Raw genomic sequence first — 23,557 nt, forward strand, 5'->3', positions numbered from 1 at the left:
GAACCCCTAATAGGACATCTGTGGAGATGGCTAGCTATGTCCCAAAATGCATACTTTGCACTCCTAGTTAACTAACTGAGCTGCAGTTCGGTATGGCCGTGTAACTTCCATGCCCCACCCACTACACCTCCTTGGTCTTTTTTCTTTTCTGGATGACCAGCAGGGTGACACTGAGAGCATCCTTGGAAACCATGTGTTGAAGATGGCACCCTGGGTCCTTCAGTAACTATGTGAAGCCAAGGTCCCTCTTCCCCACCCTGGCCCCACAGATCTTGAACACTCTAACCTAGAAGTCCCTGGACCATTAGGTAAGTTGTAAATAAATTTCTACTGTTTTCAAGTCATTGCATTTTGGAATTATTTCATAAACCAGATTAACAGACCTTGAGTGATACAGAAATTGGTACCTTGAAGTGGAATGCTGTTTAAAATAAACACCTAAGAGGGCATCTGGGGGGGACTCAGTTAAGTGGCCAGCTCTTGGTTTCAGCTCAGGTCATGCATGATCTGGGTCCAGGGATCAAGGCCCTCACTTTGGGCTCCCCCATCAGCAGGGAGTCTGCTAGAGCATTCTCGTCTCCCTCTTCCCCTCTGTTTGCTCAAGCTCTCATGCATGCTCTCTCTCTAAAGTAAATAAATCTTTCAAAAAGTAAAAAATAAACACTTAAAACATAGGCATTGGCTTAGTAGATGCATAGTACAGGGTCAGGGAGCAATAATACTGGCTGAAAGGCTGGACTATCGTCGTTGCGTGGGCAAAACATTGGTAGAACTATTTCTGTGGTTACGTGAAAGGCAGATACAGTTCCTGCTATGCCAGGATTTCTAGAACACGTGGTTGGAATGAGCCAGAAGGCCTGAGGTAGCTGCCTCTTGCTGTTTTTAGCTAGGTATACCTAGAAAGAGAGGAGCTCAGACCAGAATCTACTGGTTTTGAAAGCAAAGAACGGTTGGGAGAGTCTAGAATTTGGGACCCTAGAGATATTGAAAAGCCAACTACTTTAATAGCATAAATAGCAAGAGACAAGTCTTGTTGGCCTTGTCTCAGTGGCCTCTCACTAAGACATCTCAGGCCAACCAAGATGTCATTTCAGCCTTGCCCAGTTGTTTCAGGCAGTTGCAAGGCAGGTGCCACTAACTTAAGAAAGAGGAGCTTAGGGGCAAGGAAGCAAGTCATGAAACAGGTTAAGGACCCTGCCTAGAGAGGAACTCTGGGTATGGCTCCTGACACACGGACTGGGCAGCAGCAAACAGAGTAAATGCTTTGTAAGTTTTTGAAGCGAGAACATTCCTGAAGTGACCATAGGGAGCCTGGTCGAAGAAAGTCATTGTTAAAATAAAACACATCTTGTGCTCCCAAGCTTGCGGACCTCAGGCTGCGAAAGCCGAATAGTCCTTTAAGAAGATCTACTCCTGGGATCCCTGGGTGGCGCAGCGGTTTGGCGCCTGCCTTTGGCCCAGGGCGCGATCCTGGAGACCCGGGATCGAGTCCCACGTCGGGCTCCTGGTGCATGGAGCCTGCTTCTCCCTCTGCCTATGTCTCTGCCTCTCTCTCTCTGTGTGTGACTATCATAAATAAATTAAAAAATTAAAAAAAAAAGAAGATCTATTCCTTAGCACCTGCTTGGGGAGTTCTGTTCATCACAGATTTCTGATATTTTGAATAGGATAGTTAATGTTTCTTCTATTTGAAATTCATCGAAATTCTTGGATTGCTAAATTTAGATTTCTCGTGAAGTTTGGAAAAATGTTGACCATTATTTCTTCAACTGTTTTTCTTTCCACCTCCCAATGGCCCTACTTTGGAGATTCCAGGTGCCTATGTGTCAGGTCACTGGATAGTGCCCCACAGCCCAGAAATGTCCTGTTTATTGTGATTTCCAGCCTTTTTTTTCTCTTTGTGTTTCATCTTCGAGAGTTTCTACTGCTATGTCTTCAAATCCACTAGTCTTCTGCAGCATCTGTTAATCTCATTTAGTATATTTTAAAATTTCAGATATTACGTTTTTTTCTTTTTAAAAAGATGTTATTTGAGTGAGAGAGAGAGAGAGAATGAGGGGGAGAAGGGGCAGATGAAGAGGGAGCAGACTCCCTGCTGAGCTCAGTCCCAGGACCTTGAGATCATGACCTGAGCTGAAGACAGACACCTAACAGACTGAGCCCCCCCAGACCCCCCAGATAGTACATTTTTCATCTCCAGAAGTTTGAAATGAGTCTTTTATTTATCTTTTCCTTCTCATCATGTTCATTTTTTCCCTCTACCTTCTGAAGCATATTGAGTACTTTTATGATAACTCTTAACATCCTTGTCTGTTAATTCTATCATCTGTGTGGTTTCTGGGTCTTTTGATGGATTTCCTCCTGGTTGTTTGCATGCGTGATAATTTTCGGTCGGCTCTGGACATTCTGGACCCTGGCATGCGCGTGGGACCCTGGCGTGCGCGTGGGACCCGGTGTGCATCTGGGGCCCGGTGTGAGTGCGAGACCTGATAGGTGTGTGGGGCCCAGGTGTGCACGTGGGACCCTGGCGTGCACATGGGACCTTGGTGTGCGTGTGGGGCCGGGTGTGAGTGTGGGACCTGATAGGTGTGTGGGACCCTGGAGTGCACGGGGCCCTGGTGCACCTCCCCACAGCCCGCCCCTGCCCCAGGCCGCACACCGCCCCTCCCCGCCCCTCCCCGCTAGCCTCTCTCCGCCGGCCCCGCCCCTCCCCGGCTCAGTCCCGAAGCCCCGCCCCGAAGGCCCCCGCCGCTCGCCCTTCCCCTCGGAGGCCCCGCCCTCCCCAGGCCCCGCCCCAGGCCCCGCCTTCCCCGCCCCAGGCCCCGCCCCTCCCATGGCCCCGCCCCCGGGCCCCCGCCGCTCGCTCTGACTCCGGCCCCGCGCCGCGCCGCCCCCATGCTTCTCGGAGCCGGCCTGGCGGCGCTCGCTCGGCTTCCGCGCAGCCTCCGGCCGGCTTCGCTCGCAGCCATGAGCACCGGCACTTTCGTGGTCTCGCAGCCGCTCAACTACCGCGGCGGGGCCCGCGTGGATCCCGCGGACTCTTCCGGCACCGAGAAGGCGTTCGAGCCGGCCACGGGTAACCGGAGACCCGAGGAGGGGCCTGGGCGGCGGGCGGCGGGGGCCGGGATGCAGGGGGCGGCGGGACAGAGGGACGGGGGTAGGGGGGGCGGGGGGCCTGGGCGGTGCAGGGGCGGCCGGGCCTGGGCAGGGGGGCGGCCGCGGGCCGGGCAGGGGGGCGGCCGGGCCTGGGCAGGGGGGCGGCCGCGGGCCGGGCAGGGGGGCGGCCGGGCCTGGGCAGGGGGGCGGCCGGGCCTGGGCGGTGCAGGGGCGGCCGGGCCTGGGCAGGGGGGCGGCCGGGCCTGGGCGGTGCAGGGGCGGCCGGGCCTGGGCAGGGGGGCGGCCGCGGGCCGGGCGCCGCTCGGAGCTGCCCGCCGCGCCCGGCCCGAGGTCTTGCACGGCCCCGGGCCTCTATTGAGCGCACCTGGCAGCCGGCACAGGTGAGGACGGTGCGGAGGCAGGTTGTGAGCGCGGGCAGTCAAGGCCCCGGGGCAGACAGGATTGCATCTGCCCCGGACAGGAACCGAGTCTAGCAAACCGGTAAAGCTGGGGGGCTGCATGGGGCGGCGGGGAGTCGTGGGTAACGCGACGACGGCCTGAACAGAGCCTACAGAGCCACGATGCCCGAGGTTGTGCCCTTTTATTGACTTTTTTTTTAAATTATTATTATTATTATTATTTTTTTATTTATGATAGTGTCACAGAGAGAGAGAGAGGCAGAGACACAGGCAGAGACACAGGCAGAGGGAGAAGCAGGCTCCATGCACCGGGAGCCCGACGTGGGATTCGATCCCGGGTCTCCAGGATCGCGCCCTGGGCCAAAGGCAGGCGCTAAACCGCTGCGCCACCCAGGGATCCCTGTTATTGACTTTTAAAGTTAGAACAGCAGTAATGTTTTCAGCAACGTGCACAGGCGACGGCTAGGATCTCCACAGAAGGACGGGCAGGTGAAAACACTAGTGGGGAGAACGGAGATGCGTGCGCAGATGACCCCAATGACCGTGAACTTTGTGGCCACCTCCTAGCCTTGGAAGATTTCTGTGCACGAATCAGAATTCGGAAAGGGGAAAAAAAGGCCAGCTCTTTTTTTTTTTTTTTTTTTTTTGTCCCGTGCTTCACGCTGCCAAGTGCTGGGCCCTGGATCTGCTCTGAGAATTCCAAAGATGTCGCAGCTAAAAGGGAAAAGTTTTGGGTGTGGGTTTATGTTTGCTTTGCTGAGCTTTATGGAATATTTGTGGGGAGAAATATGTAAATGTTTTGTGTAAACCAGAAAGGCGGGTAGCCAGAGGGACAAAACTGGATTGCAAAGGACTGCAGAATTTAGGATTGATCAGTCATGCTACATCACAGAGCAGCAGTAATCTTGTCAGAGCAGGAAGGGGCTACAGGGATCAGCAGATTTCCTGGTGGAAACAGCCTCTCCGCCCCATCCCTGTAATCATATAGGAGAAAAGGAAAAGTTCTTTATTTTAATTACCTTCAGTGTGTGCAATCCTTAGCCTTTAACAACTGGCTGTTCGAATTTGCAGCAGAAACTGCAGGCTTGTGAAATCTTTCTGGAAAAAAACAGAGTCTCTGGAGTTCTTGTGGGAGGGAAAAGGAACTGTGGATTTGATGTACTTACAGAACTCTTGTTGGTAGAGTCCATCACAGCCCTTGGGATGTGGGCTCATATTTTGCACCAGGATAGGGAAAGAGGTTGGAGTAAGAACAGGAGAACCTGGGCTTTTTCATACTTGAGAAATTTTTCTTGTGTTTTAGGGATATGTTTTCCTGATACTGCTGTTTATTATCCATATTCATGAAGTATCACTAGTATGATATGACTTCTATAGAACATGGACCAGTGATTTAAAATCCCGAGTTCGGGGATCCCTGGGTGGCTCAGCGGTTTGGCGCCTGCCTTTGGCCCAGGGCGCGATCCTGGAGTCCCGGGATCGAATCCCACATCGGGCTCCCGGTGCATGGAGCCTGCTTCTCCCTCTGCCTGTGTCTCTGCCTCTCTCTCTCTCTTTCTCTCTATGTCTATCATGAATAAATAAATAAATAAATAAATAAATCTTTTAAAAAAAATCCCGAGTTCATAACCCACGGGACTGAGTACTTTCAACTTGGATTTCGCAAGACCTTTGAGATTCTCAAACACTGTTAAGCAGAGTTGCAAAACCCACTTATAAAATAGAGGAGAGAGAGTTTCTTAACCTGAGGTTACTACTGTGCTTAGGGCAAAGGACACAATCTCTGTAATTCTGGGATCTGGTGAAGTACGTTTTCCTAGAGAGAAGTCTGCAACTTTTATTAGATTCTTAAAGGGTTCAGTCACCTTGAAATAGAGGTCAGAACTGCTGGCATAGGAGCGATCATTAAATCAGACCATAGTTAAAAACAAGATAGAGGTCACTAAAAGGTAATTTAGATACCCAGTACTTTCTTGAAAGATGAGGCAACAGTTGGAGATAACCCTGTGTTTCTTCTTACAGGCCGAGTGATAGCTACTTTCACTTGCTCGGGGGAAAAGGAAGTAAATTTGGCTGTCCAGGATGCCAAGGCTGCCTTTAAAATATGGAGTCAGAAATCTGGCATGGAGCGTTGTCGAATTCTTCTGGAGGCTGCCAGGATAATAAGGGTATGTGTTACTTCCTCTTTCAGAAATATCCCCTTGCGTTGCTCTGAGGGTTCCTCATGATGATTTACAGTTAGACTTTAATGATCCGTTAGGTTATGCCTTTTTTTTTTTTTTTTTACAAAATTGAAAAACATTTTCATGTGATCACCTGGGTATATAGGACATGCTTTCTGTGAGTAATGGCCTTCTGGAGCTTGGCTGTCTGTGACATCTCCCTTGGCAGGTGGTTTTCTCCATCTTGGTGCTTACGTATCCTTTGCAACTTGTCTCCTTTCCTTTTTAACTTTGTGTATTTGTGTCCTTTACTTTTGCTCTGATGACTCTTAAGTCTACCGTTCTTTTTTCATGTACATTTTCTACCTCAACTACCTAGGAAGATTTTGTACATTTATAGATGTTCCCTTCTTACAAAACAAAGTTAAGGGCCTCCTGGGTGGCTCGGTCAGTTAAGCAACTGACTCTTGATTTTGGCTCAGGTTGTGGTCTCGGGGTCTTGGGATTGAGTGTGTCAGGCTCCGCAGGGCATCTGCTTGAGAGTCTCTCTCCCCCTCTCACTGTGCCCATCCCCTTGCCCCCCCCCCCCCCCCCCCCGCCAAATGTGCTCGCTCTCTCTCTCTCTCTCTCTAAGTAAATAAATAATTTTAAACTGGACAAGTCTTTTTTAAAAAATTTTTATGGGACACCTGGATGGCTTGGCAGCTGGGCATCTGCCTTTCAGCTCAGGGCGTGATCCTGGGTTGGGGGATTGAGTCCCACATCGGACTCCCTGCATGGAGCCTGCTTCTCCCTCTACCTGTGTCTCTGCCTTTCCATGTGTGTCTCGTGAATGAATAAATAAATAAATAAATAATTCTTAAAAAATTTTTTTTCATTTATTTATTTTGAGTAATCTCTATACCCAACGTGGAGCTTGAACTCCCATCCCTGAGATCAAGACTTGCATGAACCCCTGAACTTTTTACAGTCTTAAAAAGCAAAAGGACTAGAGATCTTCGTTACAGAAAATGAGAAGATTCAGAAGGATGTACACCAGAATATCCAGAGCAGTACCTTAGCATGAGTTTTTTGAGCTCCAGTCCCCACAAGGGGTCTCTCTCAGTGAGAGCCACATGTAATGCTGTTGTAGGCAGAGGTTGCACCCCGGAGGGGAACCCTAAAGTGATAGGACTCAGTTTACACAGGAGCTGCTCTCTCTCCTGGAGCAAGAGCGATGACTCCCTTAGCAGATCTCCTCCAGGGTTCAGGGGGAAGGTGTTACCAGGTTTATTACCCTGGAAAGTACGCAGATGTCTCCAGAAATGTGAAGCAGAGGGCTTCCTATCTCCACATCTCTCCGGGCAGCTGTCTTTAGGAGACACTGTGTCTGCCTTCCAAGACCTCAGCCTCTCATTTGGCTTGCCAGGGATCTCTGCTCAGAAAGCCTGGGCCGCACAGGATGTCACAGTGTTCATGGAGAATTTCCTCCCAACTAAGTATTTTCCTCTATCGTTAAAAGTTATTTTTAATTCTGGGGCACCTGGGTGGCTCTGCTGGCTAAGAGTCTGCCTTCAGCTCAGGTCATGGTCCCGGGTCCTGGGCTCGAGCCCCGAGTCGGGCTCCCTGCTCGGTGGGGGGTCTGCTTCTCCCTCTCCCTCTGCCTCCCCCCAACCATACTTGTGCTCGCTTGCTCACTCTCTCTCTCCCAAATAAATAAATCTTTAAATAAAAAGTAAATAAAATAAGGTAAAAATATGTTCTATTTACCCAAATTTTTACCATTTCTGGTGCTCCTCATCCCTTTTTGTGTAGGCCCAGATTCCTGTCTGGTATCCTGTTTTTTCTTCTTGAAGAAATTTCTTTGGCATCTATTATAGAACAGGTTGTCGGTGGTGCTCTTTCAGGTCTTGTGTGTCTAAAAGTCTTCATTTTGCTCTGTCTTTTGAAAGAATTATAAGCCTATAAGTCTAGGTCAACAGGATTTTTTTTTTAGTGCTTTAAGTATCAGGAAGTTCTAACTGAATTTCTGCCCTGCTTCTGTCTCTTCCCGGGGCCTCCGGTTACACACTGGGCGGCTTGAAGCTATCCCATAGCAACTAGTGCTCTGTTCGTTTTTTTGCCTATTTTTTTTCTCAGTATGTTTTGGTTCGGATAATTTCCAGTGTTAATTAGAACTGACTGACTAAGAAAACCTGTCTTCACACAAATGGCAGAGTGGGCTACCCAGAGCATCTGCAGATCTTACCTAGCTTGTACTGGGCGGGAGGCCGTAGATAATTGGGCAGAGGTCTGAAGGGAGGGGGGGAAGGAGGGCCCTTGGAGTAGTTAGTGTTGGGCCCCGTGTAGTAGACAGAAGTCCTCATCTGCTGCCTGTGTCTGAGAGCTCAGGGTCTGGGCTCATTTATTGAGCACTTACTAACTCCCTGTTTGAGAAATCGGCTTTGTGAAGGCAGAGAATGGATCTATACATTTCGACTTAGGACAGTGGAAGGAGTCAGTGAACACTATGGATACCTCTGGCCTTGGTAGACATATAGTGTGTTCAGATCTGACTGTCAGACTTTCCTGGTGATTTTTATATTCGCCCTCCCTTCCTTCCCGAGGTGTGTACTGTGGATGTGGGCTTGTTGCCATTTCCTTTTACTTCTGGTCAGCCTCACCGCTTACCAGATTTAAGAAGACAACGCCGCATCTTGTTGATGGTTCAGTGCACCTTGTGTGTGTGTCCAGATAGTCACCCTCTTGTTTATTTTACACTAGATCCATAGCCAACGTCTATTTCTTACTCACTCTGTTCATTCAGCTCTTTTATCTCTGGGACAAAGAAAGGCGTTGTTGTACTCTTCTCTTTAGTCCCATTTCCTAAACCTTCCCATTCATCCCTGCACCGTCTCCAGCACTCCAGCATCTGTGAGTCGTGTAGCTACAACTGAGACAGAATCTAAAAAGAGAATTGATAAGTACTGACAATTAGAACATAATTATCTTGTGATTTTCACATGCTGCGTGTCTTTGGGTGAATTGAAGCCATGTGTGTCCATAACCTCTTACCTGCCAGTCGTGTGTTTGGCTGTTGCGTACCATTTCCATAATGATGACTGTCTCTTTATACAGGCAAGCACATATGTGCATGTACATATGTATTTATACACGTAGTCTGAGTATAGAATATATTGAGGTATATGGTAACATGACTTAGGCCTAGTGTTCTGTTTTACCCAAAGGAACGGAAGGATGAAATCGCCACCATGGAGACCATCAACAATGGCAAGTCCATCTTCGAGGCCCGCTGGGACATTGACACTTCCTGGCAATGCCTGGAATACTTCGCAGGCTTGGCTGGATCCATGGCTGGTGAGCCCTTGCCTGGCCTTCTGTGTGAGCTGACGGGGAGGTAGGCAAGCAGGTCCTGGTGGAGGAGGATGAAGATGCGGACACCAACACACACCTGGGTTAAAATCCTCAGTTTATCACTCTCTGCCTGGATGACCCTGAGAATTACTTTGTCTTTCCTAACTGAAACTGTGGGTTATCATAGTTGGCAGGGGCTTGGGAAGAGCCGTCCTGCGTTCTCCATGACGCCTCTGTTTTCCTCTTAGGCGAATATATCCAGCTCCCTGGCGGGTCCTTTGGTTACACCAGGAGAGAACCGCTGGGTGTATGCGTGGGAATAGGTGCATGGAACTACCCCTTCCAGATTGCCTGCTGGAAATCTGCTCCGGCCTTAGCGTGCGGTAAGAAAGAAAGAATCTTCTACTTGGGAGACCATTCCCTCCCTGTTCTCTACCTGTCACCTGTTGGTGTGCACGTGCACACACACACTCATTCACACACTCACACCCCACGTCAGAAGGGGCCTGTGCTGGGGTGCCAGAGCCTCACAGGACCTGCATCCCTTACTCCCCACCCCCCGAGAGACCTTACAGCGTAGGTCATACACATGGATTGCATCTGCATTATTCCCACTTTATTTATCTAATTTATTTTTGTTACAGAAAGGAGGACTATTAATTTTGGTCTTGGAGGTCTTCTTTTTTCACTGTTGAATTAATTCAGATTTGTGCTACCTAAAAGTTCTCCCCCCCCCTTTTTAAAAAAAAAAAAAAAAAGATTTTATTTATTTATTCATGAGAGACACACAGAGAGAGAGAGGCAGAGACACAGGCAGAGGGAGAAGCAGGCTCCATGCAGGGAGCCCAACGTGGGACTCGATCCCGGGTCTCCAGGATCACTCCCTGGGCTGGAGGCGGCGCTAAACTACTGAGCCACCCAGGCTGCCCGTTCTCTCCCTTTCTGCACGAGAACTGTGGAATGAGTTTCTGTAGAGGGAGTTCAGCTGCACATAAGACGCAGAAGATAAACTTCCTCCTTTATTTGTGTCTTAAGACAAATGATAAACAAGGCTTCCATCAGAGAAACTTTGGCTGGCTGATGTAAAAAGTGTCCTCCTATTATTTAAAGAGGAATCGGGAAAAGAGGATTTACTTAGAGGAAAAAAAGTCAAAGGTTAAAAAAAGCATCACGATTAGGACATGGTGTCAAAATGCAGCTTTTCTCGTGTTGCTGCCTTGTGTCCTTCTGCTTTTTTGCACGTGCCCTCCCATGTGAGACCGCAGCAGCTGTGACCAGAGTAGAGCTAAGTCACCAGTTTGGAGACTCTCATCCGGTTAAGCTTTATGGTCTCCAGTTCCCACTTCTGTAAGTTGGGAGTGAGCGCGGTATTGCCGACTGCTGCAGCCCGTGCGTAGCAGGGCCTGGAAACGCGAGTGGAAGGTATCTCCGGTTGGGCCTGAGCAGGTGTGGCTTGGATCTGCGAGAGCGGAGAAGCCGAGGAGGGAAGAGCAAGGTGTCTGCTGCTGAGCGCCAGTGCGGGTCTGGGCATTGATGAGGGGAAACACTGGAGGCTGTTCTTGGCTTGTCCTCCTGTCCTGTGCTCAGAGGATCACCGGTCTTAAAACATCTTCTGTGCTTGTGTCCTGGGTTTGTGCAGGTAACGCCATGGTCTTTAAGCCCTCCCCCTTCACGCCCGCGTCGGTGTTGCTGCTGGCCGAGATCTACACGGAGGCCGGCGTGCCCCCCGGGCTCTTCAATGTGGTGCAAGGGGGGGCTGCCACCGGCCAGCTCCTGTGTCAGCACCCTGACGTGGCCAAAGTCTCCTTCACCGGAAGCGTGCCCACCGGCATGAAGGTAGAGATGAAACCAGTATTGCTTCCCACAGACGGCAGTGTGGGGCCTCCCCAGTGTACGTGTCTGAGGCTGATCATCTGATCTTACCCAGCTTCTATCGGGAGGGGGGCCAGAGGCATCGGGGCAAAGATCTGGAGTGTCCTTTATTTCTTTTAAAGATTTTATTTATTAGAGAGAGTGAGTGCACAAGCAGGGACAGAGGCAGAGGGAGAAGCAGACTCCACGCTGAGCAGGGAGCCCAACTTGGGGCTCGATCCGGGGACGCTGGGATCATGACCTGAGCTAAAGGCAGATGCTTAACTGACTGCCCCACCCAGGCGCCCTGAAAAAAAGTGTGAAGTGGGGAAGGTAGTGGAGTGGAGGTAGCCTCGAGGGGATGGAAGTCATCACCTCCTGCCTGTGTCTCAGAGCGTGGGGTCTCGCTGCCACTTGGGTCTTTGGTGTCTTAACCCCCCTGTCACAGCCACCTCGGAAGGGTGTTTGCTCAGTCTATTTCTGATGTATTAATTGCCAGCCTTGAACACAGTAATAATAATAATAGAAGAGTTTCTGACCAGGACATGTGAATTAACAGTATTTTTATTCCTTTTTTTTTTTTTTTTTTAAGATTTTATTTATTTACTCATGAGAGACACACAGAGGGGCAGAGACACAGGCAGAGGGAGAAGCAGGCTCCTCGAGGGGAGCTTGATGCGGGACTCGATCCCAGGACCCCGGGATCACGCCCTGAGCCCAAGGCAGATGCTCAACCACTGAGACACCCAGGCATCCCTAACAGTATTTTTTAAATGAATTCCCCTTCAGAATGTCAGGTGCAGTCCTGTGGATTCTCTTCAGGGTTCTGGAAAGGGATAAGTAGCGGAAGGGCAAGGCTGCAGACAGGAACAAGGCTGCAGGTCACCCGTAGTTGGAGATGCCTGGAGGCCCAGGTTCTACTTGATGAAACTTGCAGTTTTAGGGATCCCTGGGTGGCGCAGTGGTTTGGCGCCTGCCTTTGGCCCAGGGCGCGATCCTGGAGACCCGGGATCGAATCCCACATCGGGCTCCCGGTGCATGGAGCCTGCTTCTCCCTCTGCCTGTGTCTCTGCCTCTCTCTCTCTCTCTCTCTGTGACTATCATAAATAAATAAAAATTGAAAAAACAAAATCGAAAAAAAAAAAAAAAAGAAACTTGCAGTTTTATTCGTGTTAAACTTCCGAATATGTTTGTTCTTGTTCTGGAAGATCATGGAGATGGCCGCGAAAGGAATCAAACCTGTTACCTTGGAACTGGGAGGCAAGTCTCCCCTGATAATCTTCTCCGACTGTGACCTGGAGAATGTGGTGAAGGGGGCGATGATGGCCAACTTCCTCACGCAAGGCGAGGTAGGCACCTGGCCCCAGCAGACGGTTAGAAGGAAGCTCCCCCCTTCACCTAGTAGCATGTTTTAAAGCTTTTCATTTTGAAATAATTTCGGACTTACAGAAGCATTGCACAGAATTCCCGTGTACCCTCGAGCCACGATTCTCAAATACTAACATTTTATCAGCTTTCTTCTGTCATTCTGTTTACCTTTCTGGACATACCTGTGCATGTTATCTTTTTCTGAACTGTTTGAATGTTGCAGACGTAAGACCCGTAACTTCTACATTCCTGCGTGAATTTCCTAGAAACAAGTGCATTCTCTTATGAAGCACCGTGCACTTAGTGAGATCAATAACCTGATCTGTTACTCAATCTGCAGCTCTTATTTCTCATGTTGTCATTTGTTTGACATTAGTCCTTTCAGCAAAAACAAAACAAAAGCCCACACAGTTTCTTTTTTTCTGGCCCAAGATCAAATCCCGGAAGGTGTGTTGGCTTTAGCTGTTGTATCTCCACAGCCTGGAGCAGTCAGCTTTTCAATTATTCGTATCTTTCAGGACCTTGACATTTTTGAAGAACACAAGCTATTTATTTTGTAGAATGTCCCTCGTTTGGGGTCTGTCGATGTTTCCCTCTTTTTTTAAGATTTTATTTATTTGGGAGAAAGAGAGGCAGATTCCCTGCTGAGCAGGGAGCCCAATGCAGGGCTCGATCCCGGGACCGTGAGGCACCCAGGCACCCCTGGTGTTTCCTTTTGATAAGAATTGGGTTATGCATTTGGGGCAAAAAACACCACAAAAGTAAAGTTGTGTCCTTCCCAGAGGTGGGGTTGTCTGTGCTGCGGGTGGGTCTCCTTCGTGGGTGAGACATGTCACATGAGAGAACATGCCAGAGGACTCGGCCCCTCCTGCTCTCCGCCACTAGTCTTAACATCCTCTGAGGATTTTTGCTGGAAACCTATTACGGTGCTCCCCAAATGGTGACTTCCCAATTCTGTTCTTCCTTCTACATGTATTAATTAGTTCACTCTCCACTACAGGAAGGCACCTTCCCTTCTCTCGTGCTGCTTTTTTTCGCTCATCGATTTGTGTTATTACAGACCATGGGTTCTTACTTCATTTACAGATTACAGTCCATTTACTATCATTAATTTTGATGCTCTGATAATTGCAGATTCGGCTCACCGCAGCTCCTGGGAACTTTTGATAGATCTCACTATTCTGTGAGCATGAGTAGTTGGCTGTGTTTGTGGGCTTTGTATCCATGGTTCTGATAGCATTGGAACAGTATTTGTGCTCGCATTCTATGGAAGGATCTAACTGGTCACGATTGATTTGTGGTTTTAGGGACAGACGTTCTCTGAAATATTTCAGGTTTTTATTAGGCTCAAGCCCTTATTAGGCTCAAGTTTTGTTTTGTTTTTAAGATTTTGTTTATTCATGAGAGACCCAGAGAGAGAGGCAGAGACACAGGCAGAGGGAGAACCAGGCTCCCTGCGGTGAGCCCGATGTGGGACTCGATCCCGGGACCCTGGGATCATGACCTGAGCTGAAGGCAGATGCTCAACCACGGAGCCACTCATGCATCCCTCAAGCCCTTCATTGTTAATCTATTTTTACTCTCCCATCCCCTCCTACTCTTAAAACACAGGGCCCCACTGAGCCTCCAGTGGGAGGCAATAGGAGAGGTCGCATGGCTCACGTGGATCTGTGAGTGGCCTTTAGGAAAGTAAACAAACAAAAAGCTCTAACTTTGATCTGGAAGGGCAGGCAGTTTCTTGGCTGATGTGCTGTTATGTCCACAATTCCATATGTGATCCCATTCAGGATGGGGATAGTTTTTAGAGCTGGAACTAACCTTTTAAGGGGGTTATACTATCTCTTTTAAGATTAAGGCTGTTGGATTCCTCCCTCTTCCCCTTCCTTACACACATGCACATCTGTGTCCGTCCTTCAGGTTTGTTGTAATGGCACAAGAGTATTCGTGCAAAGGGAAATTCTTGATGAATTTACAAGGGAAGTGGTGAAGCGGACCCAAAAGATAAAAATCGGAGATCCCCTCCTGGAAGATACCAGGATGGGCCCCCTCATCAACCGTCCACACCTGGAGCGAGTCCTTGGGTTTGTTAAGCTGGCAAAGGAGCAGGTGAGAAACCAGTGGCGATGGGATGGGGTGAAGAAGAGGGGACTTACTGCACGTTTCCTGCACCCATACCTGCTGGGCTTACTGTGTCCTCACCTGTGTTCTGCTCTGTACCTGCCGGGGAGTGACTGGGCGTCCGTTCAGGACACGCCTCACGTGTCAGGAATGCATATCAGGCTGTGCATTTAACAGAAAATTTGCATTCTTTTTTCTTTTTTGGGCAGGGTGCTAAAGTGCTCTGTGGTGGAGACGTACACGTACCTGAAGATCCCAAATTGAAGGATGGCTATTACATGAGACCTTGTGTACTGAGTATGTCCTCCTCTTGTTCACTTTTAAACAGTTTGAAGTAAATGTCACATTGAAAAGGATATTTAAAAAACATGAATATGGCATAAAGCAAGTGTTGGTCAACTGTGTCCCCACAGCTCAGATTTAAGGAGAAGTTCTCTGTCACCCTGTGTGCACTACCTCTTGGACAACTATGTGTGTTTACCTGAGCCTTACTGGGCCTGCACCTGTTGTTCTGGAAACAAGGAACTAAAAAAAAAAAAAAAAAAAGAAAAGAAAAGAAAAAAGGAAGTGCATGGTTGATTAAAAAAAAAAAGAATGCATTTTGTTTCTCAGGAATGTTGCTGAAGAATATGTTTTTCTTTGAACTGTACATCATCAGTATAATAAAACCAATCTGTCAGACAGTCTGGCAGTATTTTTTAAATGATGTAATAGATTTTAGCACCTCCTTTCCATCTTAACCATCTCCTGGTTGGGACAGGCAAGTGTATGGTCCTTCCATTGTCCTCCACCCCTTCACTCGACCCCTACCCTAGAGGTGCCCACTGCTCTAGGTCATGTTGTTCTCATGCTTTCCTCTGTAGTTTTACAATAGATCTTAGGATCCCCCCAAAATATCAGTAGTTTGTTTAAAATTTTATTTATTCAGGAGAGAGAGGGGCAGAGACACGGGCAGAGGGAGAAGCAGGGTCCCTATGGGGAGCCCGATGTGGGACTCGATCCTGGGATTCCAAGATCATGACCTAAACCAAAGGCAGATGCTCAACCACTGAGCCATGCAGATGTCCCAATATCAGTAGTTTAATAGGCTTTTAAAAATTCTATTCACATTGAATTATGTTGTTGGAAGGTAGGTCAGCTGAGTTTTGCCCAAGGTTGACAATGGTGTCCGTTTTCAGCACTTGATTATCTGATGCATTTTAACCCTTAGCCTTTGCTAAAAAAAAAGATCCACTTGAGATTTGAAAGCTGTGAACTCAGCCTCCATACCATGGATTAGCTTATAGTTATTAAGTGAATAGGAAAAGCTTAAAATATATTTTTAAATAAAAATACAGGTTAAACAATAGCGTGTATGGTATTAACCCAGATGTATTGAAAAACAAAGGTACGTGTAAGAAGGAACGGAATGTGCATCATAATATTGATAGTGGCGTGTAGAGTAGCGTTCTCAAGCCGTTCTTACGGCTCTGTATCTCAGCGCTTATTGTGAAGACATTCACGCACCAAGCATGATCGTTCCTTCACTGATGTTTGGCTTTATTACATTGTTTGCAGCCAATTGCAGAGACGACATGACCTGTGTGAAAGAAGAGATCTTTGGACCAGTTATGTCCATTTTACCATTTGACACTGAAGCTGAGGTTCTGGAAAGAGCCAATGATACCAGTTTCGGCTTAGCAGCTGGCGTCTTTACCAGGTATGTGGGGAAGGACACTCAGGCAGCCTTGCGGGAATACAGGGATCTCTGCCCAGTTGCTCGGGGAGCCCATTGCTGTCTTTTCCTCTCTGGAGTTGACATTTTCATCAGCATTTTCTGCTTGCTCCGGGTGAAGTTAGAAGGTGCCAGAGTCACATCTCGTTGTTTGCGCTGAACGGCCAGCGTCCCCTGCCGTTGAATTTAAATTGAGCTTTAAACAATATTGATGAAAATTCTATCCTATTTCATTCCTTCATTGAACAAATATTTAAGGTTCTGATCTGAGTAGAGCATCAGGTTGAGTGTCTCTTGAAAACCTACATGTCCAGGAATTTAGAACCTATAAGCATATAAACACTGGGCGGTGCTCTTCAAAAACATGATTTTTCACGGCTTTAGAATAGTTCCTAATTGGAATGCATTGTAAAATATGTAGGCCTCTTTTTGATTGTTGCATATGTATAGAATATTGTTTCCAGTTGTGACTCTTGTAACTAAAATTGGGATTAATATCTTTGTGCATAAACTTTAACCAATATACTAAAAGTAAAAATGATTTGGGAGCAAAATTTCCTTAAATGTGATTGCAGATTGCTTGAGCATATACAGACTTTGATTAGTCTTTGGCAGCAGTAGGCAGTTCTCTAGACTGCTTACACTTGGAATTATGCAGTTTCTTTGGTGGTATATACAAGGTTCAATTTTTTTTTTGTAGTTTTGTGGTGAGGCACCTGGGAAAGAAGACCCAGGTCTCCACTGGAGGGCCTGATGAATGAAATAGCTTCTCTTTGAGCCCTGAAGAAAGAAAAGGTTAAGGAGCTGCTGCTTTTTTGATTGCTTGTTTCTTAGTAGATTTTATTTCTTAGCATAATTTTAGGTTCACTGCAAATGGGAGGCAAGGCACAGAAATTTCCCATACACCTTCCCCCCATCCTGCCCCCTTATCATCCACGTCTCCCACCCAGGGATCATTGGTTGCAGTTGATGAACCTACTTAGACATATTGTAATTGCCCAAAGACCACAGTGACATCAGGTTTATCTTGGTGTTGTAGGTTACATGGGTTTGGACAATGGTATCCACTGTTACGGTGACACACAGGGTAGTTTCACCTGTGTGTCACCATAATCCTCTCCTAGGAGCTGCCGTTTTGATGGGAGGATTTGAACGGGTTAACTCTTGCTCTTGCTTTGACCCCACAGTACAGATAAAGGCAATCCCAAAGGTTGACCCTAAATGCTGTTACTTTTCTAATAGCTTTAGGGTAATTCACATACCATACAATCTACCCACTTAAAGCGTATGGTTCAGTGTCCTTTAGTGTACTTATTTACAGAGTTGTGCAACCATCACCATATAATCTAATTTTAGAACATTTTCATCATCCCACAAACAGGAGCCCTTAGTCCTCATTTTCCCCTTCCCCCAGGCCCTGGCAACCACTAGCCTTACTTGCTTTCTCTACAGATCTGCTTATTCTGGATATTTTGTAAAAATGGAATCATAGAGTATATGATTTTTTTGTGATTGGCTTTTGGGGGGGTTTAATTTTTATTACTGTAATAAACACATTTTTATAGTGCCTCATATATATATAATAGCATGTACATTGTATTTAATGCTCATGTCCACACTTCTTTTTTTAAAGATTTTATTTATTTACTCATGAGAGACATAGGCAGGACCCCAGGATCACGACCTGAGTCGATGGTTGATGTTCAACCACTGAGCCACCCAGGTGCCCCTCATGTCCACAGATTTTTATGTTATATGTAACAGAGATTACATCAAAATTCTCATGAGGGATCTATTTTGCTAACATAAACCAATTTAACTCAACCATTTGTACATCACTTCAACTACCCAAATAATGTCGACTACCAAATAATACTATCAAAGTATTTGGACTGATGGACATGAGTCAACACAGTTGAATTTTCTGCTTCTCAGTATATTTGATGACATATCTTTTTTTTTTTTTGTAGTCCATTAAGATGATTTTAATCCACATCATGTTTATGATATACACATTTGCATGGGTTATCAAACTTGGTGTCACAAATATATTTAATACTACATTAACAAAATGCAAACGATAGAGACTAGACTGTAATGTAGATTCCTTTTTTTTTAAGATTTTATTTGTTTGAGAAAGCAGTGGGGTAGGGAGGAAGGGAGAGGGAGAAGCAGGCTTCCCCCTGAACAGGGAGCTCAGGATCCTGGGATCATGACCTGAGCTGAAGGCAGACGTTTCAGGAACCGAGCCACCCAGGTGCCCCTGTAATGTAGTTTCTATAACCCACTGATCTATATAATTTAGGCATAAAATATATCTAATTAAAAATTTTCTTTCTTTCTTTCTTTTTTTTTTTTTTGATTGGCTTCTTTGACTTAGAACGTTTTCAAAGTTTGTGTCGCACCAGGTATCAGTGGTTCATCCTACTGTGGAATAATATTCCATTGTATGCATACATTTTGTTCATTCACCAGTTGATGGACATCTGGATTGTTTCTGCTTTTTTGTTATTATGAATAACATGTCTGTGAACACTTATCTCTGAGTCTTTGTGTGGATATGTTTCATTTCTGCCTGGGGTAGATACCTAGAAGTGGAATTGCCGGATCATGTGGTTACTGTCTCTCCTTGTGGTTTCAGCCATCCTGATGTGTGTGAAGTGGTGCCTCAGTGTAGTTTAAAAAAAACAAACAAACAACCAACCACATTTATTTGTTTCTTAGAGCATGAGCAGAGTGGAAGAGTGGGGGCACGGAGAGAGAAGCAGACTCTCCCTATAGAGCATGACCCTGAGATCCTGACGTGAGGTGAAGGCAGTTGCTTCACCGACTGAGCCACCCAGGTGCCTCTCAGGGTAGTTTTGATTAGCATTTCTAGGAGTTGTCTTTTTTTTTTTTTTTTTTTTTTATGATAGTCACAGAGAGAGAGAGAGAGGCAGAGACACAGGCAGAGGGAGAAGCAGGCTCCATGCACCGGGAGCCTGATGTGGGATTCGATCTTGGGTCTCCAGGATCACGCCCTGAGCCAAAGGCAGGCACCAAACCGCTGCGCCACCCAGGGATCCCTTTTTTTTTTTTTTTTAACTTTTTTGATAGTCTCATTTGTAGTACAAAAATTGTCAATTTTGACACAGTCTCATTCTGTTCTTTTTGTCTGTCACTTTTGGTATCTTGTCTGAGAAGGCTTCTTCTAACCCAGGGTCAGGAAGATTTATTCCTGTTTCCTTTGAAGAGTTTTATGGTTTGTACTGTGTAGGTCTGTGACCCATCTGAGTTCATTTTTATATATGGTGTAGAAAGGGCTCTACCGTCATTCTCCGTGGCCATGTGGATGGCCAGTGGTTGTGGCACTGTTTGTCACAGAAACTTTGTCGCCCGAAGTGTTTTACACCCGCCCCCCCTTGCTGCTACTTATTTTGTAGATGCTTTCAGAGGAGACCATAAAACTCGAGTCCTTATCTATTTTGCCTGGATGCCACAAGCTTTTATAAAGCTTGTAAAGAAACAAGAATTAGGCAATATTTTGAGACCTTTAGAACCCGCAGCCTAACTTCCTGTTAAAGTAGTCGCAAAAGAAATTATGAATAACCAGCACGTTGGTTTCCTTTTTGTTGTTTCTTGTTTTTCCCCCTCCATAGAGACATCCAGCGTGCTCACAGAGTGGTGGCTAAGCTGCAGGCTGGAGTGTGCTTCATTAACAACTACAACGTCAGCCCAGTGGAGTTGCCCTTCGGTGGATATAAGAAGTCAGGTGAGGAGCTGGAGAGCGTGAGAGCAAACCTGGTCTCTAGGGCTGCTGGCCGTACTTCAGACCTTCGAGACCAGGTTCCCAAACTTGTCCGAGTGTCAGAATCACCTGAGAGAGTAGACTGATGCCCGGTCTTCCCCAGACTCCCTGCAGCTGTTTCAGGGAATGGAAACCAAGCATCTTCTTTTTTTTCTTTTCCCCCAAAAGCTGTCCAGAAGGTTCCTTTTTTTTTTTTTTTTTTTTGAAGATTTTATTTATTTATTCATGAGAGACAGAGAGAGACAGAGACACAGGCAGAGGGAGAAACAGGCTCCATGCAGGGAGCCCGATGCGGAACTTGATCCCTGGACTCCAGGATCACACCCTGGGCCAAAGGCAGGCACTAAACTGCTGAGCCACCCAGGGATCCCTGTCCAGAAGGTTCTGACATGTATAAGCCTGGCTTATGAACTGCTGGTAGACATCTCAGAAAGGTCTACCTTGTGGGTAGAATTACTTTTTTCCCCTCACATTGTGTGATTGCTATAGGCATAAAGCCACCCCAGAGATTCCATACTAGGGATGTTTGTCGTTGTCCACTGTGGAGCCTTTAGACGTAAAGTGGCTCTCGCATCTCAGAAAGCATATAGTCCTCTGTTTTATTGTTTTTGTTTTTTTTTAAAGATTTTCTTTATATATTCGTCAGAAACACACAGAAAGAGGCAGAGTCACAGGCAGAGGGAGGAGAAGCAGGCTCCATGCAGGGGACTCCCCCAATATGGGACTCGATCCCAGGACCCTGGGATCATGACCTAAGCCAAAGGCAGATGCTCAACCACTGGACCACCCATGTGTCCCTACTCATTTTTTTTTTAACAACAGTCATTCTGGTTATGCTGGATGCCACCCAGGAATGTTGTCCTTAGGCTGCTGCCCGTTGCTTACATTGACTCAGTCATTTGTGCAGACATTACTGTAACCTGGTGCAGGTGGAAGTCCAGCGTATAAGGAACCTCGAGGCAGCTGGGATAGAGCCCTTACTTCGAGGTTCTCTCTTTGGAGATTGTTGCCCGTAAATATTCTCTAATCTCCTATACCTTTCTCTGAAAATTGTTCCAACTCTGTAGGGGCCCCATGCTAAGAGTTTCCACATTCTGTTACTAAGGTGCCCATCACAGTGTTGGCAGACCTACAAACCCCAAGGAGAGCTGATGAGATGATGGGTGTTAATTTGAGAGTTTTATTTAATACTTGCTTTGTTATTACCCTGGCCTTCCCTGATCCTGCTCCCCTGATCACCTTTGTCCCTGCCTGGGGCCCAGCGGAGCTGGACACATAGGCACAAAATGCAGAGCAGGAACTAGGATGCTGCTTTATTAAATATGTAACTCCTGGTGTGGAGGAAAGTTTGTTTGGAGCCTGCAGCCTCAAAGGGGCCTCCTGGGCCAGCTTTCCCATCCTCAGATCAAAATGTTTGGATCTGTGCACTCAGGCTTGCCTACCTGCGATGAGAGCAAGACCAACATGTGGCCAGGTCTGCGGAGCAGCACCTGGCCCAAACCGCCCCACTAGCTGTGTGCTCAGAGCCTGTGGAAGGGAACAAGGGATAGAGTGAGGCCTTGCCAGGGCCGGTGTATAAACCACCTTTCGAATAGTGTCGTCTAAGGACATTATTTGTGGGGACCAGGCCTTGCCCTTTGGAGGCAGACCCTACCTGAGCCTGAGGCTAACAGGAAAAGCCAGGCAGGTGCGGAATGCTATCCTTGGAACCTGTGACCTTCTATCCGGGCATCGCTTAGACTTTGAGTAACTTGAGCTGCCCTTGTGAGTTGGCAGTGTGTAAACAGCAAGCTACTCTTAACAGATTCAGTGTGGGCAGCCCAGGGTGGCCCAGCGGTTTGATACCACCTTTGGCCCAGGGTGTGATCCTGGAGACCTGGGATCAAGTCCCATGTTGGGCTCCCTGCTTGGAGCCTGCTGCCTGTGTCTGTGTCTCTCTCTGTCTCTCTCATGAATATGTAAATAAAATACATAATAAAAAATTTTAAGTAAAATATTAAAATATTATTTAAAAATATTAAAATATTTTAAAATATTAAAAACAGATTAGTGTAAGAAAAGGTTAAAAAATCTATTAAGTTAGAGTTAAGTTTTAAGTGAACACCAACTTTTTTTTTTTTTAAGATTTATTTATTTATTTGAGAGGGAGGGGGAGAGTATGAGTACAAGTAGGGGCAGGGGAAGGGGGAGCAGGAGAGAGACAATCCCAAGCAGATTGTCCGCATTTTCCACATTCTGTTACTAAGGTGTCCTTCCCCATTTGGACCCTGTGCAATCAGATCTTTGTATCTCTATTAAGTTTCATAATCTCAAAGTTAGTCTGTAGGTTTAGCTTTAAAGCAATAGAGGTTATCTATTCTTTCCTCCTTCCCTTCCTCCCTCCCTTCCTTCTTGAGAGAGTGCAGTTGGAGGGGGAAGGTGAGGGGCAGAGGGAGAATCTTAAGCAGGTTGCATGCCTAGCGTGGAGCCTGACGTGGGGCTCGATCTCACAACCCTGAGATCACGACCTGAGCTGAAATCAAGAGTCAGACGCTCAACCAACCGACTGAGTCACCCCGGCTCCCCGAGTTAGCATTAGCTTTCAAAGGCGTCCGCTGATGGTTGTAGAGGCTGCTTTCACACTTGATAGAAAAGCCTGAACGTCTTCAGATCTCAGCCCAGAACAGCAGGTACCTAAGTTAAGGTTCCTGTTGCAGAAACGAGACGTGGCTATTTCCCCGTCCTCATCCCCAAAGGCCAGTGGGTCACTTTTCCCCGTGCCTAGCTCCACAGCTGACATGTGCAGTTGAGGATTTTGTCCCAAACTTGTCGGTTCTGTGTGCTCCCTGCCACTGGGGTAGGCCCCGCCTGTGTCCTTGAAGGTCACCGTGACTTCAGACCACCGTAGTGGTGGCTCTTCCTCACCCTGCTCTTCCTTTCAGGGTTCGGCAGAGAGAATGGCCGCGTGGCAATCGAGTATTACTCCCAGCTGAAGACCGTGTGCGTGGAGATGGGTGAAGTGGAGTCTGTTTTTTGAAAATGTGCGGCGTGGCTGGGCGTGGAGCGAGGACTGGATCTCAATAGAGGCCGTACAGCTGCCTTCTGTTCCAAACCCAGAATTGTGTCTTTCGGGATAAGAGAGTGGCCTCAGTGTTCTTCATGGCTCGGTCCCCTCCCTAACCGAGAATGTGCTTAAGTGCCTTTTAGATACTAATCAGGAAAGCTGCGATTGTCCCCAGAGCAAATTTTCTGTGAAATCTTTAACACACTTCTGGAGAACGGGGGCGGGGGGCAGGGTTTTGCTGGTCCCACAGATCTGACCCACTGGCAGTGCTCAGCCGCCGGCTTCAGCGAACTGGCTCGTGGTTCGGTTCCTGGCGGAAGAAGCCGAGATGCTTTTCTGCTCATTGACGTGTTTAAGCCCTGGCCCCTTGTCATTTCATTGAGAAAGCTGACAGTCGGGAGCGAGATGACAGGGTCACGCTCTGTGTGAGGCTTACCCTACCAGAGTAAGCACCTGGTTTCCACTTGCGCCAGTGGAGGAGACCGGCCTCCAGCCCTTGAACGACAGCCTGCTCTCTTTTTAAATACACCACCGAGCTGTATGCTGCCACGGCACACTGAAATGAAATAAATCACCCTGTTAATCTTGCAGCCTCATGTTTTAAAGCTAAGCACATCTCCGGGGTCCAAATGTTGACAGGGTAGGGTTGAAGTTAGATGTGTAGCA

The 23,557-nt window shown here is 47.3% G+C and overlaps 1 protein-coding gene and 1 long non-coding RNA gene across 2 annotated transcripts; one reads left to right on the plus strand and one right to left on the minus strand.

Annotated features, from left to right (window-relative positions):
- Window positions 1-2,848: 2,848 nt before the first annotated feature.
- On the plus strand, window positions 2,849-23,481 carry ALDH9A1 (aldehyde dehydrogenase 9 family member A1). Its single transcript, XM_025420921.3, has 11 exons — window positions 2,849-3,076; window positions 5,538-5,683; window positions 8,884-9,013; window positions 9,259-9,393; window positions 10,650-10,846; window positions 12,070-12,210; window positions 14,147-14,335; window positions 14,557-14,644; window positions 15,905-16,046; window positions 19,700-19,812; window positions 22,770-23,481. The coding sequence occupies exons 1-11, from the start codon at window positions 2,896-2,898 to the stop codon at window positions 22,862-22,864; spliced, it is 1,557 nt and encodes a 518-aa protein (XP_025276706.3). The 5' UTR covers window positions 2,849-2,895; the 3' UTR covers window positions 22,865-23,481.
- LOC112643081 (uncharacterized) lies at window positions 7,402-8,891 on the minus strand. Its single transcript, XR_003125607.3, has 3 exons — window positions 8,711-8,891; window positions 8,450-8,600; window positions 7,402-7,598 (listed from the first exon to the last, which is right to left on the minus strand). It is a non-coding gene; the product is annotated as an uncharacterized LOC112643081 (long non-coding RNA).
- Window positions 23,482-23,557: the final 76 nt, after the last annotated feature.

The sequence above is a fragment of the Canis lupus genome, chromosome 38, assembly GCF_003254725.2.
Source record: "Canis lupus dingo isolate Sandy chromosome 38, ASM325472v2, whole genome shotgun sequence".
NCBI lineage: Eukaryota > Metazoa > Chordata > Mammalia > Carnivora > Canidae > Canis > Canis lupus.